This window comes from Fulvia fulva, chromosome 4 (genome assembly GCF_020509005.1).
Source record: "Fulvia fulva chromosome 4, complete sequence".
In the NCBI taxonomy this organism is placed as follows: Eukaryota; Fungi; Ascomycota; class Dothideomycetes; order Mycosphaerellales; family Mycosphaerellaceae; genus Fulvia; species Fulvia fulva.
In genome coordinates this window covers 3745539-3757881 of record NC_063015.1, presented here as the reverse complement: position 1 = coordinate 3757881, position 12343 = coordinate 3745539, and the positions used below count along the sequence as shown (strand labels likewise).

The window sequence follows — 12343 nt, the reverse complement described above, 5'->3', positions numbered from 1 at the left end:
TCCATGCCCGAGGGGGCGTTCAGCCAGGCACCGACCCATGGTCAAGCTATATGTATAGGCTGCTCTGCCGTTCTCAGCGTCGACTCTTGATCAACTTAACCCTAATCCGGACACAATGACAGACATCGCACCAGTCTCCAGCGCCACTGGCTCGCACAACGCCAGGATCCTGCCCGACATCCAGCTATTGTGCATGTACGAAAAATTCTCCGATGCCTTCAATGCTGCAGTCGAAAAGTGCTATCCAGAGTTACACCAGAAAGCCACCATCACGATCCATAATTGCAGATTGGGCGCTCTTCCGAAAGAACTTCGCTTCGATGCTGTAGTCTCCCCAGCCAACTCGTACGGCCGTCTGGACGGAGCCTTCGATGATGCCCTGGCACGAACATACGGGCCGAAGAATGACTACGAGTGGATCACGCGGAAGGCACAGAAGGTGTTATATGAAAAATGGCGTGGCTTTGCGCCTCCAGGAACGTGTACAATTGTGCCGCTTGAGCACCAAGACGACGCAGGTCAGTCAAAAGTTGAGATGCAACATCCTTGGAACACGAAATACCTCCTCCTTTGCCCGACAATGCGCATTCCTGATTTGGTCGGTTGGGATGTGGAAGTTGTCTACGAGTGTGTCTGGTCCCTACTTTGTACTATCGACAACCACAATCGATAAATGCGGGCGTCGAACTCTGGAAAACAGGAGATCCGCAGTATTCTAATGACGCCACTTGGGACTGGTGTTGGCAACATTAGTCCACAAATATGGGCTGAGCAATGCGTGATTGCCATGAAGCAGTGGGTCGAGGCCGTCGAGAATCCTGTAGTCTGGGGCAATTTGGGTTGGGGCAAGATACTGGATCATCATGTCGAAGTTGCGGCTACATATGGCAAGGAGTACTCGCAGCACCCCCAACGCCTCAATGCATAGACATGCGACTCTTGACTGATGGTCGGCTCGCCCTTCACCAAAGCCTCGTTGCTTATGGTTTCGAAAAGTCGTTTGTAGTTGTCGGAGCTAGTGTGTGCGACATCTCAAAGTCTGGACGGCTTGTTCTGCGTGAATGTGAGGAGGAACAAGAGGGAAAAGGCCTGGATGTTGTCGTGCTGTGGTCAAAGGACATGGGTCGGGCAGGTCAGTATATATGCTTCAGATCGCCTTGGCAGCTGCCGAGATAGGAAAGTGAGCTAATGCAGACTAGAAGCTACAGATACTAAATATCCAGCAGATGCCGGTGGCATGGGCTCTCATTGGAACAGGCGATGAGACTTTAGCTGCCGCAGTACGCCTTTTATGCATAGTGATCAAGATCTCCACGCTGACTTTCTGTGATGATGCTCTCGAAGCGCTACCGCATCCTTCATTCACCTGGCGCGCTGCGGGCCGGAGCGGGAAGACGGGCGCTATGCCTCTGCTCGCATTCTGCTGAAGTCGGTCTCGAGATTATAGTCGGTTTGGCCAGGCTTGAATGTTGTCACTTGCTACACTGATGGCTTGTGACGTTGCCCAAATTCGTGGTCCACGAGGAGCTACAGCCCGGCAGATCCGATCGCCACGGTCACCATTCTTCTGCATGAATCGCAGCATGTCATTCTTGTGCTACGCTCTCCTACATACGAAGCTAGCCACAAACTCCCATAACCGCATCCCACCTTGCGATGTACCGCCTTCCCATAACCCCCAACCCCAGCTCCAAAACCACAGACCTCTACCATCCCCCTCCCATCCCCATCCCTCCCCCTACTGATACTTACAAACTCCCACACTATCCAACAAAACCACACTCACCGCCGCCCCCCCTCCCATCCGCAACCCCAAAAGTCACCTCCCTCATCTTCCTCAACCCCCTAAACTCAAAAAACAACATCCCCGCCCTCTGCAACGCATCCGGCGTATACGCCAACGCCTCCGTGCTCCTCCTCACATACTTCCCCTCCCCCTCATCCCACCCGAACTCCGTCGCCGTCAACGTGCACGGCCTCGGCAGCGCGACTTGCGGCAGAATGTTGATCATACAGGCGTAGTAGACAGAGTCTAAATCGAAATGCTTCGTTTTGCCCGTGGCTGTTATTATGCCTTGAGGGCCTAGTTGGCCGCCGATGAGGCCGTCGAGATGGATGGCGCCGGCGCCGATTACGTTGCGCTCGGAGGCGGGGGTGGTGGGGCCAAGGGTTATTTTTAGGCCTGGGATGATGTTGATGGGGAGGCCTTGGGGCTGGGGTGCGGGGTGTTAGAGGTGGGGGATGTGGATGGGGGGTATGGCTGGGACGGACTGCGACGCGGAAGTTGTAGGAGAGGCCGTTGTAGGGGCCTAGGGAGGGCTGGAGTTGGGGTAGGAGTGGGTTTGGGGTGATGTCGTCGAACTGGGTGGGGTTGGGTGTTAGTGAGAGATGGGATGGAGTCCAAGAAGGTGGCTGTAGCAATAGGAGTTGGTACCTTGTGGGTCCCGAGGACGCAGTTTCTAGTGGCTGTAGCGGTGAGCAGTGTTGCTTGGAGCAGGCATACCGCTTTCGCGAGGGTTGAAGGCATGTTGATGATATGAGAGGTTAATGTTGAGACTCCTGCTTCCTGGTTTGTGAGATTTTGGGAAAACTGATGGAGTCCCCAGTCTTTATAGAGCACGGATGTCCAAGTTGTGACAAATAGCCATCTCAATGTTCGCTTCCATTAACCAAGTAAACATCATCGTCGATGCCATGAACCGTCACATCGCCCTTCTTGAAGCTATGAGCCAAGCTCCTAGGTGAACGATCTGAGATATTGCTCGTGTGAAGAGTTCAAATAGGTGCGCCACCACCGGGGTAGTGTAGGCACAGACGATCGATGTCCTACGCATGTGGCAGACGCCATTATGCCTAGTAGGCAACTGAGCTGCGGTAGCACACGCGGACAAGCCCGGACCATCGCATAGTGGTGGCCAATGATACATCTTGGTGAGTGAGACTTCGGTGATGGCTCCGGTAGTGATCATCAGTGGTATGACGGTCCTAGGGGTGCCCCTTTGAGACACCACGAACGGTGGTAGGCGATCCTGCGAGAACGAAGCCTGCGAGAACGAAGCCAGCGATGACAGAGAGCTGATGCTTTTGACGACTTGTCTCGACAGTGGTATCTGTATCAACATGCTACTGACGTAGTGAGTGCAGTGTGGTTTGGTACGCATGGACAAGCTTGGTGAATGTCCAACAGTGTCTACCTCTCCACGACGCTCAAGCTGGCGAATCTGCTGCTCGCACTGATCCTGGTGCCCATGTTTGACAGATGGTTGCAAGGCAGGCGTCCTTCAAGCTACCTCCTCCACCATCCGTCCACCACCTGACTTGAATGTGATCCCGACAGGGGCGTCCATCCACTCGGCAGGAACTCCAAGCCGGCTGCCTTCTTTGTTGCTGACCCAACGGGTGTAGATGGGATCTGGCTTGTCTTCTTCGTCATCTCCGCCTGCAGCTCCCGCTGCCCGTAGTGCTTGCATCTCTGCTCGCGTGCGACGCTTGGGAGCTGGTTTACTGAGAAGCTTGTTGATGGTGTCCATCTGCATACCGTGTTAGTTCGAGTCCAAGCATGACTTGGAAATCAGTCGGCTCACTTTTTCTTCTTCATTCCGCTTCTCGCTCAGATTCTTCCGCCGTCGTGCCATCTCCTGTCGCCTCATAGCATGCTCTTCTTCGGTGAGGTGCTTCTTCTTGAGTGCTTCGTTCGACAGAGCCATCAGACCACCATCGAACTCTTCCGTGCCAGAAAAGGCACCTCGTTGGCGTTTGGTGAGCTTAGTGAGATCGGGTGTGGCACTTCTCGAGTTCTCGTCGTCCTCATCGCTGCCATCCTCATCGTCTTCTTCTTCCTCTTCCTCGTTCTCCTCTTCGTTGTCGGGCTCCAGCTCGTCCAAGTCGTCTAGCTCTGACAACTCGTCATCGTCATCGTCCTCCATTTCCTTGTCTTCCACAGACTTCAGAGGTCCCTCATTTGGTGCGGTCACTGCGACATTCGGTCTGGCTTGGCCATTCACGCGCTGCTGTATGATCACGGGCGGTGGAGGATGATCTCGTGACAGCTCATCCATTTCGTCATCCTCTCCTTCTGCATCCTCTTCGCTGTCGTCTTCGTTTGCAAGTAGTTCTTGGTCCACCTCACCCTCCGCATCTTCGTCCTCTTCGTCATCATCGTCCTCGTCGCTGTCTGGGTCCACGACGGTTCTGGGATTGCGCGTAGCCCGCGACCGACGTGGAGCTGGAGCAGGTGTCGCGTCGCTTTCGCTCTGGTCGTTGGCGTATGGGTTGGGTGGGATCTGCGAGCCTGAGGTGGCCTGGCGGAGCTTGCTGGGCGGTGCTTTCACCGTGAGCCTGAGACTGGTCTTGCCGTTAGCTGGGCGCGCTATGGTGGCTGATGAGCGAGCGGTAGTTGGGCTCCTGCTGGTGCGTGCGTTAGTGCGAGCGTAAGGCTGCGCGGATTCGCGAGCGCTGGTCGAGGAGACGGTGCGGGCTGAGCGGCGTGCAGGTGGCATGGTGGTGGCAGTGGTGTCGCGGTATGTTGCAGTGTGGTTGTCGCATGCGATGTGGTGGATCTCGCGTGGTTGGGGAATGCTGACTGTGTAGTCGACCGGTGCAGCCGACAATCATGTATCATGGGTGGTCATGCACATGTATTGGCAGGCACTATTGTTCCCTCATTGGCGTTGTGTTCGGCGGAGGCCGGAGATCTGCGTTCGCTCGCACGATGCCACACAGCCAGGCGTTGGTCGTGTCGCAGCTGCCGTTCGGCGTCGTGCAGGACATGGTTTTAGTGGTGCACCCACCAAGCTCAGCGTCCGTCCTCTTCACCTCACACCCCAAACTCGTCGCACGTGGCGCCATCGCCCCCATCGCGCATTAAAGCTTATCACGCCTAGCAGGAGGAACAACAAAGGATGAAATGTGCCGTGACGTACCCGCTGCTGCCGCTACGCGATGGCGGCTGATACGCTGGCAGGCTCGCTGCGCCTGATGCTGCACTGGTGCTGATTGGCGCCCCCGAAGACGACTTCAGCCTCTTGTTGCTACTGCTGCCGTGATGGTCCATCGTAATGCACAAGGGATCTGCAAATGGTAGTTGCCGCGTCGAATCGCTCAATGGTAAAGTGTATGTGTCCGGGAGGAAGGTGCTACCGTTGCTGCAGCCAACGCCGTCTGCGGAGGAAGCTGCGATGAGTGGATGCCTGACCATGTGTATATGCCTGCCGAGGCCTCAACTGCCGACCCACTAGCTGTCGCATGGCATAGCATAGCATAGCATAGTGTAGCATAGCATTACTATGTTGTGCACAACACACGTATCGCCAACAAACAGTCACATCGATACCATGTCGAACGGTAGACCAAAGCCATTGATCCCGGAGTGGCAACGTACAGCCCAGACAAAGCCTGCGCCCACCGAAGACCCAGTGTACAGCCAGCCGGAGGAGAGTCAAGGCCAGCAAGATACCGAGTCGGAGCTGAAGGAGGTTTCAGTAGCTCCAACACCTACAGAGGATGATGTCGATGGCGAGGCAAAAACTGCAGAGCCAGCAGAGGATGCGCTCAAGGACGCGCAACCTGCAGAAGCCGCTCAAGTCAACTCCGGCAACAGCTTCGGCGTCAACGACTTCGAGATGTTCAGGCAACACGAGCAGCAGCAGATCCGGCCGACAACGACTGCGCAGGCATCGCTACCGCAACAGAGACCAGCCGCGCCTCCCATAATAACATATCCGGAGTTCCTTGTCGAGGCACATAAGCCTCCACCTCTCATCACACCTTCGCGAGTCTTGAACTTCACCTATGGTGCAGGAGCTGTAGCTGCACTATTATACGGTGCCAGCAAATGGATACTCAATCCTATGCAAGACGGCTTGAGTGAAGCAAGCCACGACTTCTTCACACACAGTCAGAGCAAGGTCGATGAGCTCAATGAGCGCCTGTCCAAGATTGTGACGAAGATTCCGGACACGAAGAAGGATGGCACGGCATCCGAGATCGATGCCGATGAGACAGACAGCGAGACCAGCGATCCAACCGAGCTGTATCACCGAGACATGGGCACACAGACATCTCCACCGCCAACGCGACGATCGTCTTTGCCAGGTGGTACTGCACAAGAGAAGAAGGATCCCGTCACGTACCAAGTGGGTGCTTTGGACATAATGAAGAGTCATCTTGATGAGCTTGCTGCGGGCTCTGAGAAGACTGCGGAAGCAAACAAGGATCGGCAAGAGACAATGAACAAGCTGAGGCACTATCTTGATGGCTTGACATACGGCGGTGGCTCATACGTATGGCAATCAAGCGAAGACGCCATGGCGTTGAGAAATGGTAATGACGGCAAGAATGACGAGATTGAACACTTCAAGAAGGAGATTCGTGCCGTCAAGGGTCTTCTGCTCAGTGCGAAACGCTTTCCAGCAGCGAGTCGACCAGTCGCTGGAGCTGCATAGGTGCGACCAGCGGTGAAGCACTCGATCAGGTTCATCTTAAACGAGGCGAATCTGTTACATGCGCCCGTCACGACCTACACTCCAGAAGCGACGGCTGGGGATGTCCGAACAGACAGCTGTCTGTCAGCACCGCATTCACGAGCTGGGATATGAGCACGCCAGCACTGTATGGATATCGAGAGTCATCCACGTGCGGAGCGAAACCAACAGCGGAATCCTGCTCGCGTGTTGGACATACAATTCACGGCTCGCCGGACACCGAAGCACAAAGAGACAACGTTTCGCAGTGTTATGAGCAGCTGAAATCGAAACAGCGGCGCAGCAGATACAGTCGTCTTACCGGACGCATCATCGAATGATGCGTAGGCGTTGTAATACGGTTTCCCGATCTGGTGTTCGATGAAGCCATTCGCGCCACGTTCTGCGGGGCCGGTGATGCTCGCGTATTTTTGGGCGTACCATCTGACACGACCCAATTGACAACTTGCGAGCACACTTCATTGACTTGCTCGGTGGCGGCCAAAACAGTCACATCAATACTGAGTTACTTCAACTCGACCATCAATGTAATCAGCATTGGTCGCTGATTCAGACCTTGAGGATGGCACACCTTCCCACTATCATCTTGGACACGACATTGAGCGAGCTATATAAGCAAGCCGGTCACGATCACAGCGACACACGTACAGCACACATCTTCTGTGGTGTCACGTCTGCCCTGGATCTTACGCCAGATTTTCCAAGGAATCTGAAATATGTGTACCAGGAGAGCGCATTCACGGATCCATCGGACAAGGATGAGAGGTTCCGTCAAGAAATGGCCGTGAAGCATCTTTCGCTCGTCCCACAACGCGATGCATTCATCGCAGGCAGCACGCCTGTTATGTTCTTTCACACTTCGCGAAATGATGCAAAGATGGCCCATGATATCGAAGAGACTAACAAAACGCTGAGCGTCATATCTTCGGATCAAAGACCCGAGCCAATATACTCCGCTGGACCAGGAAGTCTCCAAAAGGTTGCGCAAAGGAATGGACTCAAGAGAATTTCCTCGAAACTCGTCATTGACGATGTGGTCGAAGCTACCGATCATCCTGATGGGAGTGTGGAATGCTTAGTTGATGCTGATGTGCCGTGGTATCTCAACTGCAAAGAGGCGCTCGCGAGATCCGGCCTGCCCACACCACGCACCAAGATCATAGAGGTTGACCAACATATCGAAGACAGCATGATGAACACTCCGGGGTTGGACGTCATGGCGGACCACAACGGGTTTGATATGGATCGTCGGACTGCCTGGACAGACTGGCTGAGCAGTCAAAAGGAACCCATCATCGAAGCCGTCAGACAGCAGACCCTGCCTTTCGTCGTGAAAGGCAACCAGTGTTTCGCTGGGGCTGGGACGCACGTATTGGAGTCAGAGTCGGAGCGCAAAGACCTTATCCACCTGCTGGAAGCTCAACTGCTGGAGAAGCTACTGACACACATTCACCCATCAAATGAACACCTCAATCTTGGCACTATCATGATCTCCGATATGGTCAAAGACCCAATTGCAAACTTCGGCATGACGTTCTTCGCGATAAAGGCCGGCGAAGCCATTTTCTTGGCCGCATCTGACCAAATGATCGACGCAGCAAGTTCCTCATGGTTGGGAAGTACAATCATCTATTCGCGCCAGGCGGAAATGAAGAAGCAACTCACTCCTATCATGAAAAAAATCGCTGCCTGGCTATTCGAGCATCGATATATCGGTCCCGTTGGCGCAGACATTCTCCAGACTCAGGAAGGCGGCTACCAGATTATCGACCTCAACGTTCGCACATCCGGATCACTGTGCTTGCCATTGATGAAGACGCACTTCACGAGTCGAGGCTTGGACGCTGCCGGGTCGATCTCGATCACGGTCAAGGAGAGCAGAGGAGAATTCATCAAGCGTTTCAGTGATGAGTTTAGTCAAGGACGCATGGTCATTGTGGTGGCGTGGTATGAAGAGAAAGACCTGGGTCAGAGCTATGGTGATGTCGTAGTCGGTGCTGAGGATATGAAAGCTCTTAGAGAAGCGATAGAGAGGGTCAGGAGTGTTGGTGAGGCTGTCACGTTCTAGCATGTCGCGAGCGTATGTAGAAGTATGAAGCGGTTCTTCCTAGCCGGTGCTTGGCGTCATCACTCGCATCAACCACAACAACACCTGTGTTTACAGCTAGCTACTCCTCTGTGCCTAACAGCATGAATTCAACATACAAAAAAACAACCCCTGACCTCGGTCAACAAGCAGCAACGTCTCCGAACACGATTCCCTTCAACAATGACACCCCTCACACCATGATGCACCCCGCATCACCGTTTCCACCACCTGGCCTCCTCAGCTTCGGTAGTCTGGTCGCCGGTTCCGTGTCCTCAGGCTGAGGTTCGTCAGGAAATGGCGAAGGTACCAGCGGATTAGTCCGGGACTGCCAGCTGCATTGCAGTGCCTCGAACGTTGCCAGGGGATCTGGGCCGCGGTTGTAGCGAGGTACTGGTTCTTGTCGGCCGGTGTGCAGGGTGGTGTAGGAAGGCATGGTTGAACGGTGGCTAGAGGGGGTTGTGGTGTTTGAAGAGTTTTGTGAGTGGAAGTGGGTCGTGAGTGGCAGTGAGGAAAGGTGAAGGAGAGGGGCAATGGGAGGAGGGGATGGGGGTATATGGAAAGTATGGGGATTTGGGGTGATGCGGGTTAAGGATATGGTATGGTATGCTGATGGTGCAGCATCGTGAGAAAAGGAAGTATTGTATACTGCGATTTTGGCGCTCAACGAGCGCAAAGTACGAAAGAGGGAAACCCAGGGGAAACGGCATTCGAACGCATGGCCTGATGGCTACAAATACCACAATGCTTCGATCGAAAAGGACAAACAGCAAAGCAATCCCGGTGCCACTCTAAACGTCACACCAACGCAAACTGTGGAACGCATCACCGAATCACAACCTCCAACGCTCGAAACACAGAAGCAAGCACAAGGCCATGTCGCATTCCTCCACGTCACTCCCCTTCGAGCAACACCCGCCCCTTCTACACACCAGCCATAGCTCCCACTGCTTGTCTGCGGCTTCGATGGCGTGGCGGAGAAGGAATTCGCTGGGGTCCTCCAGGCCTAGGTATGAAGAGTCTGCCGAGCGCGCGCAGCGGTTTATGGGTTCGACAGAACTTAGCCACGCTGTACGGTAGCCTACTGTCGAACTCTTCTGGTTGTGGGCTCTCGGCACGTTTGGGGGGTTTGGAGTGCGAGGAGCCCATTGTGCGTGGGAAGTGGCTGGGTTGTTCTGGTCGTGGATGGAGGTTGAGGTTGTTTGTGGGCGTTGTCTGGTGGGAAGAGGAGTGGAGGAAGGAGTGGGTGTGGCTTTGGGTGCTGAAGCATATGTCATTGTATACTGAAAGTTGACGTGCGTGATGGGTGGCGGTTTGGTGATCTGGTATGCTGATTCCGAGGTCGGGGAGAGGTCGAGGCCGTATACTATGGTGTCGTGAGGTATACCATGATGAATTATTCACGACTTATCGTGACGGGTGGCGCGAGAGGGGATCATATAGCTGTGAAGAAAGCCTCAGGACGATGGGAAATCCAAGAGGCGACGATCGTAGCGAATCACGACTACCGATCACTGCTAGGTCACGAGAAAGATCGATTCTGAGGCACCAAGATCGACAAGCAAGACTCGAAAGACGAACTTGAGCAGTATATTTGCTGCAGACCACGACTAGACTACACCTCGAAACGCAAACTCGCCAACGTCGGCATCTGGTAAGATGTCTTGATCAAACAGTGCTTCCGAATCATAGCCCACCTCTCCCGCACCGATGCAGCCAGTATATCGACCTCCCAGCCACGGGCCTTGAAGAGTCTGGTCTGCAGGCTCCGAAGTCTAGGCTGCGTGGATGGTGGTCTGCAGGGCCATCAGCATATGTTGCCTGCCTCTCACTGTGGGCAGCTCGCTCGGCTGCACACTTCTGACCAGGGACTGGGTCGCCTCCGCGGCTGCGTGAGTCGTTGCGGTCTGGGCTTGTGTGAGGGCAGCCCGCGTCTGCCATGGTCGCGGTGGGAATCGTGAGGTTGAGGCAATGGTTAGCAACGATGTGGTGATGCTTCTTTGAGAGGCTCGAGGTGTGTAGGTGAAAGCAGAAGATAATATCCACCAGAGGACGTGATCTTCACGGCCAGGGAGAGGAGTTGGTGTATATTGCGACTTGATTTTGTGGCGACGTGCTATAAGGCGTAACGACTTTATCAATGCCAGCTTGCTGCTGGGAAGAATGCAAGTTGGGAGTGGCATGAGGAGTGAGGGCATACTGTAACGATCGCAGCGATGGTTTATCTCATACGACGACTGATGTGACTCACAGGTACAGTCATTAGATCGGCGAGTCACACTTATCGGCTCGGACGATCTGAAAAGCAAATCATGGTACCAACGCCTGTCGATCGCTACAAACACCTATTTACATAGATGCAAAGCAGCCGATCAACAAAGAAGAAAACAAACGCCTGTGACTGCGAGCCCATTCCGAATCATGTGGCTGCAGCTATGGTGGAGACATGATGGGTGGCCATCAGTCGTCGTCGTTGGTCGGGCCCCAGTCTTGGCCAGGTCCGATTGCGTTGCCACCGCCCATTGTGATTGGTTTGGAAGTGGGGAGTTGTTGAAAGTTGGGTGAGTACTTGCAGATGGTGGTCGGTGTTGGTTAGAGTTGTGGATGTGAGTGTGGTCGGTAGGGTGAAGGAGTAAGAGAAGGGGAGAGAAGCAAGGTTTCTTATAGTGTTGGAGAGGAGGTGGTGCATGGTGCTTCGCAAGTGGTGCATACTGCCAGCATGGAGTGTCGCGATGAGCTATGCTGCTGTGGCGGATATACGATGGTGGACACTGTCGCGTGGCAGTGAGACGATGGCAGTGCACATGGCCAGAGCATGATGCATTATACCACACTGTGAGTGAGCGACACAATCGAATGAGTACAGGACGAGGACAATGACTCCAAATTTAACGGACTCAGTAGCAACAGTGACAGCACAAACATCGCATTGACCGCTGCAAGCAATACGGCACAATAGCACGATCAGGACATGATTCAGAGCGAAGATATGCAGAATGATGGAGTATTCCATACGAGGAAGACTAAAAACGCCTAGATCTGCGACATTCCCTTGCTATGCAACTTCAGGCAAAGCAATTATATCGCAGCTGCAGAGGACACAGGAACGACTAGCAGCTACTAGCGGTCGGGAGTGTTCGGCGGTGGGTGTGGTGACCAAGGAGCGTTGCCGCCATTGTTCCCATCTCTGCCTCCACCATCTCCTCCGCCTTTCGAAGGTCGGCTGTGGTTCGACATCACAATGCTGGGTCTTGAGAAGGTGGGTAAGTAGAGGTTGTGGTGAGTCTGAGGGCTGATTGTTCGGTGAGGGGTTGGTTGCGGGCGTCGAAGGGTTTGATAAGAGAAGGGGGAAAAGAGAAAAAGCATGAATCCTCATACTGATTGACCAGGAGTTGGTACATACTGCGAGTATGTTGTGGCTACAGGATATACCATGATGAGAGTGCTCTGGAGTTTCCATATCAAAAAGCATGACCCTGAACCAGAAAGAAAGTGCAGCACGTAGAACAAGTGCCAACGATACATCGAACAATGACTCTACGGAGATAACTCATTAGCACGATCGAGAGTCACGCGAGATGAAGACAAACTATACAAACACATCGATCTACGCAGTAAGGAAGTTGGAATCACCGTTTCAGGGGGCAGTAAGCCGCGCCTGTTGCCAAACAAAGCTCAGTGATGGATACTACCTAGAAAGCTATCAAACACATTCGCCAATGTTCGACGAAAAAGACGGTTGTAGAAGCCTACACTGTCGACGGGCTCCGTGGCC

At 53.9% G+C, this 12343-nt stretch overlaps 6 protein-coding genes across 6 annotated transcripts; 4 read left to right on the top strand and 2 right to left on the bottom strand.

Annotated features, from left to right (window-relative positions):
• Positions 1 to 115: 115 nt before the first annotated feature.
• On the top strand, positions 116 to 673 carry CLAFUR5_04776 (uncharacterized protein; the record flags this gene model as incomplete). The annotated part of the gene is made up of 1 exon (XM_047903924.1): positions 116 to 673. The coding sequence occupies one exon, from the start codon at positions 116 to 118 to the stop codon at positions 671 to 673; it is 558 nt and encodes a 185-aa protein (XP_047761258.1).
• Positions 674 to 718: 45 nt separating this feature from the next.
• CLAFUR5_04775 (uncharacterized protein) lies at positions 719 to 928 on the top strand (the record flags this gene model as incomplete). The annotated part of the gene is made up of 1 exon (XM_047903923.1): positions 719 to 928. One exon carries the CDS (start codon positions 719 to 721, stop codon positions 926 to 928), a length of 210 nt encoding a protein of 69 aa, XP_047761257.1.
• An 835-nt stretch (positions 929 to 1763) lies between these two features.
• On the bottom strand, positions 1764 to 2527 carry CLAFUR5_04774 (uncharacterized protein; the record flags this gene model as incomplete). The annotated part of the gene is made up of 3 exons (XM_047903922.1): positions 1764 to 2213; positions 2272 to 2361; positions 2435 to 2527. 3 exons carry the CDS (start codon positions 2525 to 2527, stop codon positions 1764 to 1766), a joined length of 633 nt encoding a protein of 210 aa, XP_047761256.1.
• Positions 2528 to 3281: 754 nt separating this feature from the next.
• Positions 3282 to 4499, bottom strand: CLAFUR5_04773 (INO80 complex subunit 2; the record flags this gene model as incomplete). Its single annotated transcript, XM_047903921.1, has 2 exons — positions 3282 to 3530; positions 3585 to 4499. 2 exons carry the CDS (start codon positions 4497 to 4499, stop codon positions 3282 to 3284), a joined length of 1164 nt encoding a protein of 387 aa, XP_047761263.1.
• Positions 4500 to 5333: 834 nt separating this feature from the next.
• Positions 5334 to 6443, top strand: CLAFUR5_04772 (uncharacterized protein; the record flags this gene model as incomplete). Its single annotated transcript, XM_047903920.1, has 1 exon — positions 5334 to 6443. The coding sequence occupies one exon, from the start codon at positions 5334 to 5336 to the stop codon at positions 6441 to 6443; it is 1110 nt and encodes a 369-aa protein (XP_047761262.1).
• A 601-nt stretch (positions 6444 to 7044) lies between these two features.
• CLAFUR5_04771 (uncharacterized protein) lies at positions 7045 to 8550 on the top strand (the record flags this gene model as incomplete). The annotated part of the gene is made up of 1 exon (XM_047903919.1): positions 7045 to 8550. One exon carries the CDS (start codon positions 7045 to 7047, stop codon positions 8548 to 8550), a length of 1506 nt encoding a protein of 501 aa, XP_047761261.1.
• Between the last annotated feature and the right edge of the window lie 3793 nt (positions 8551 to 12343).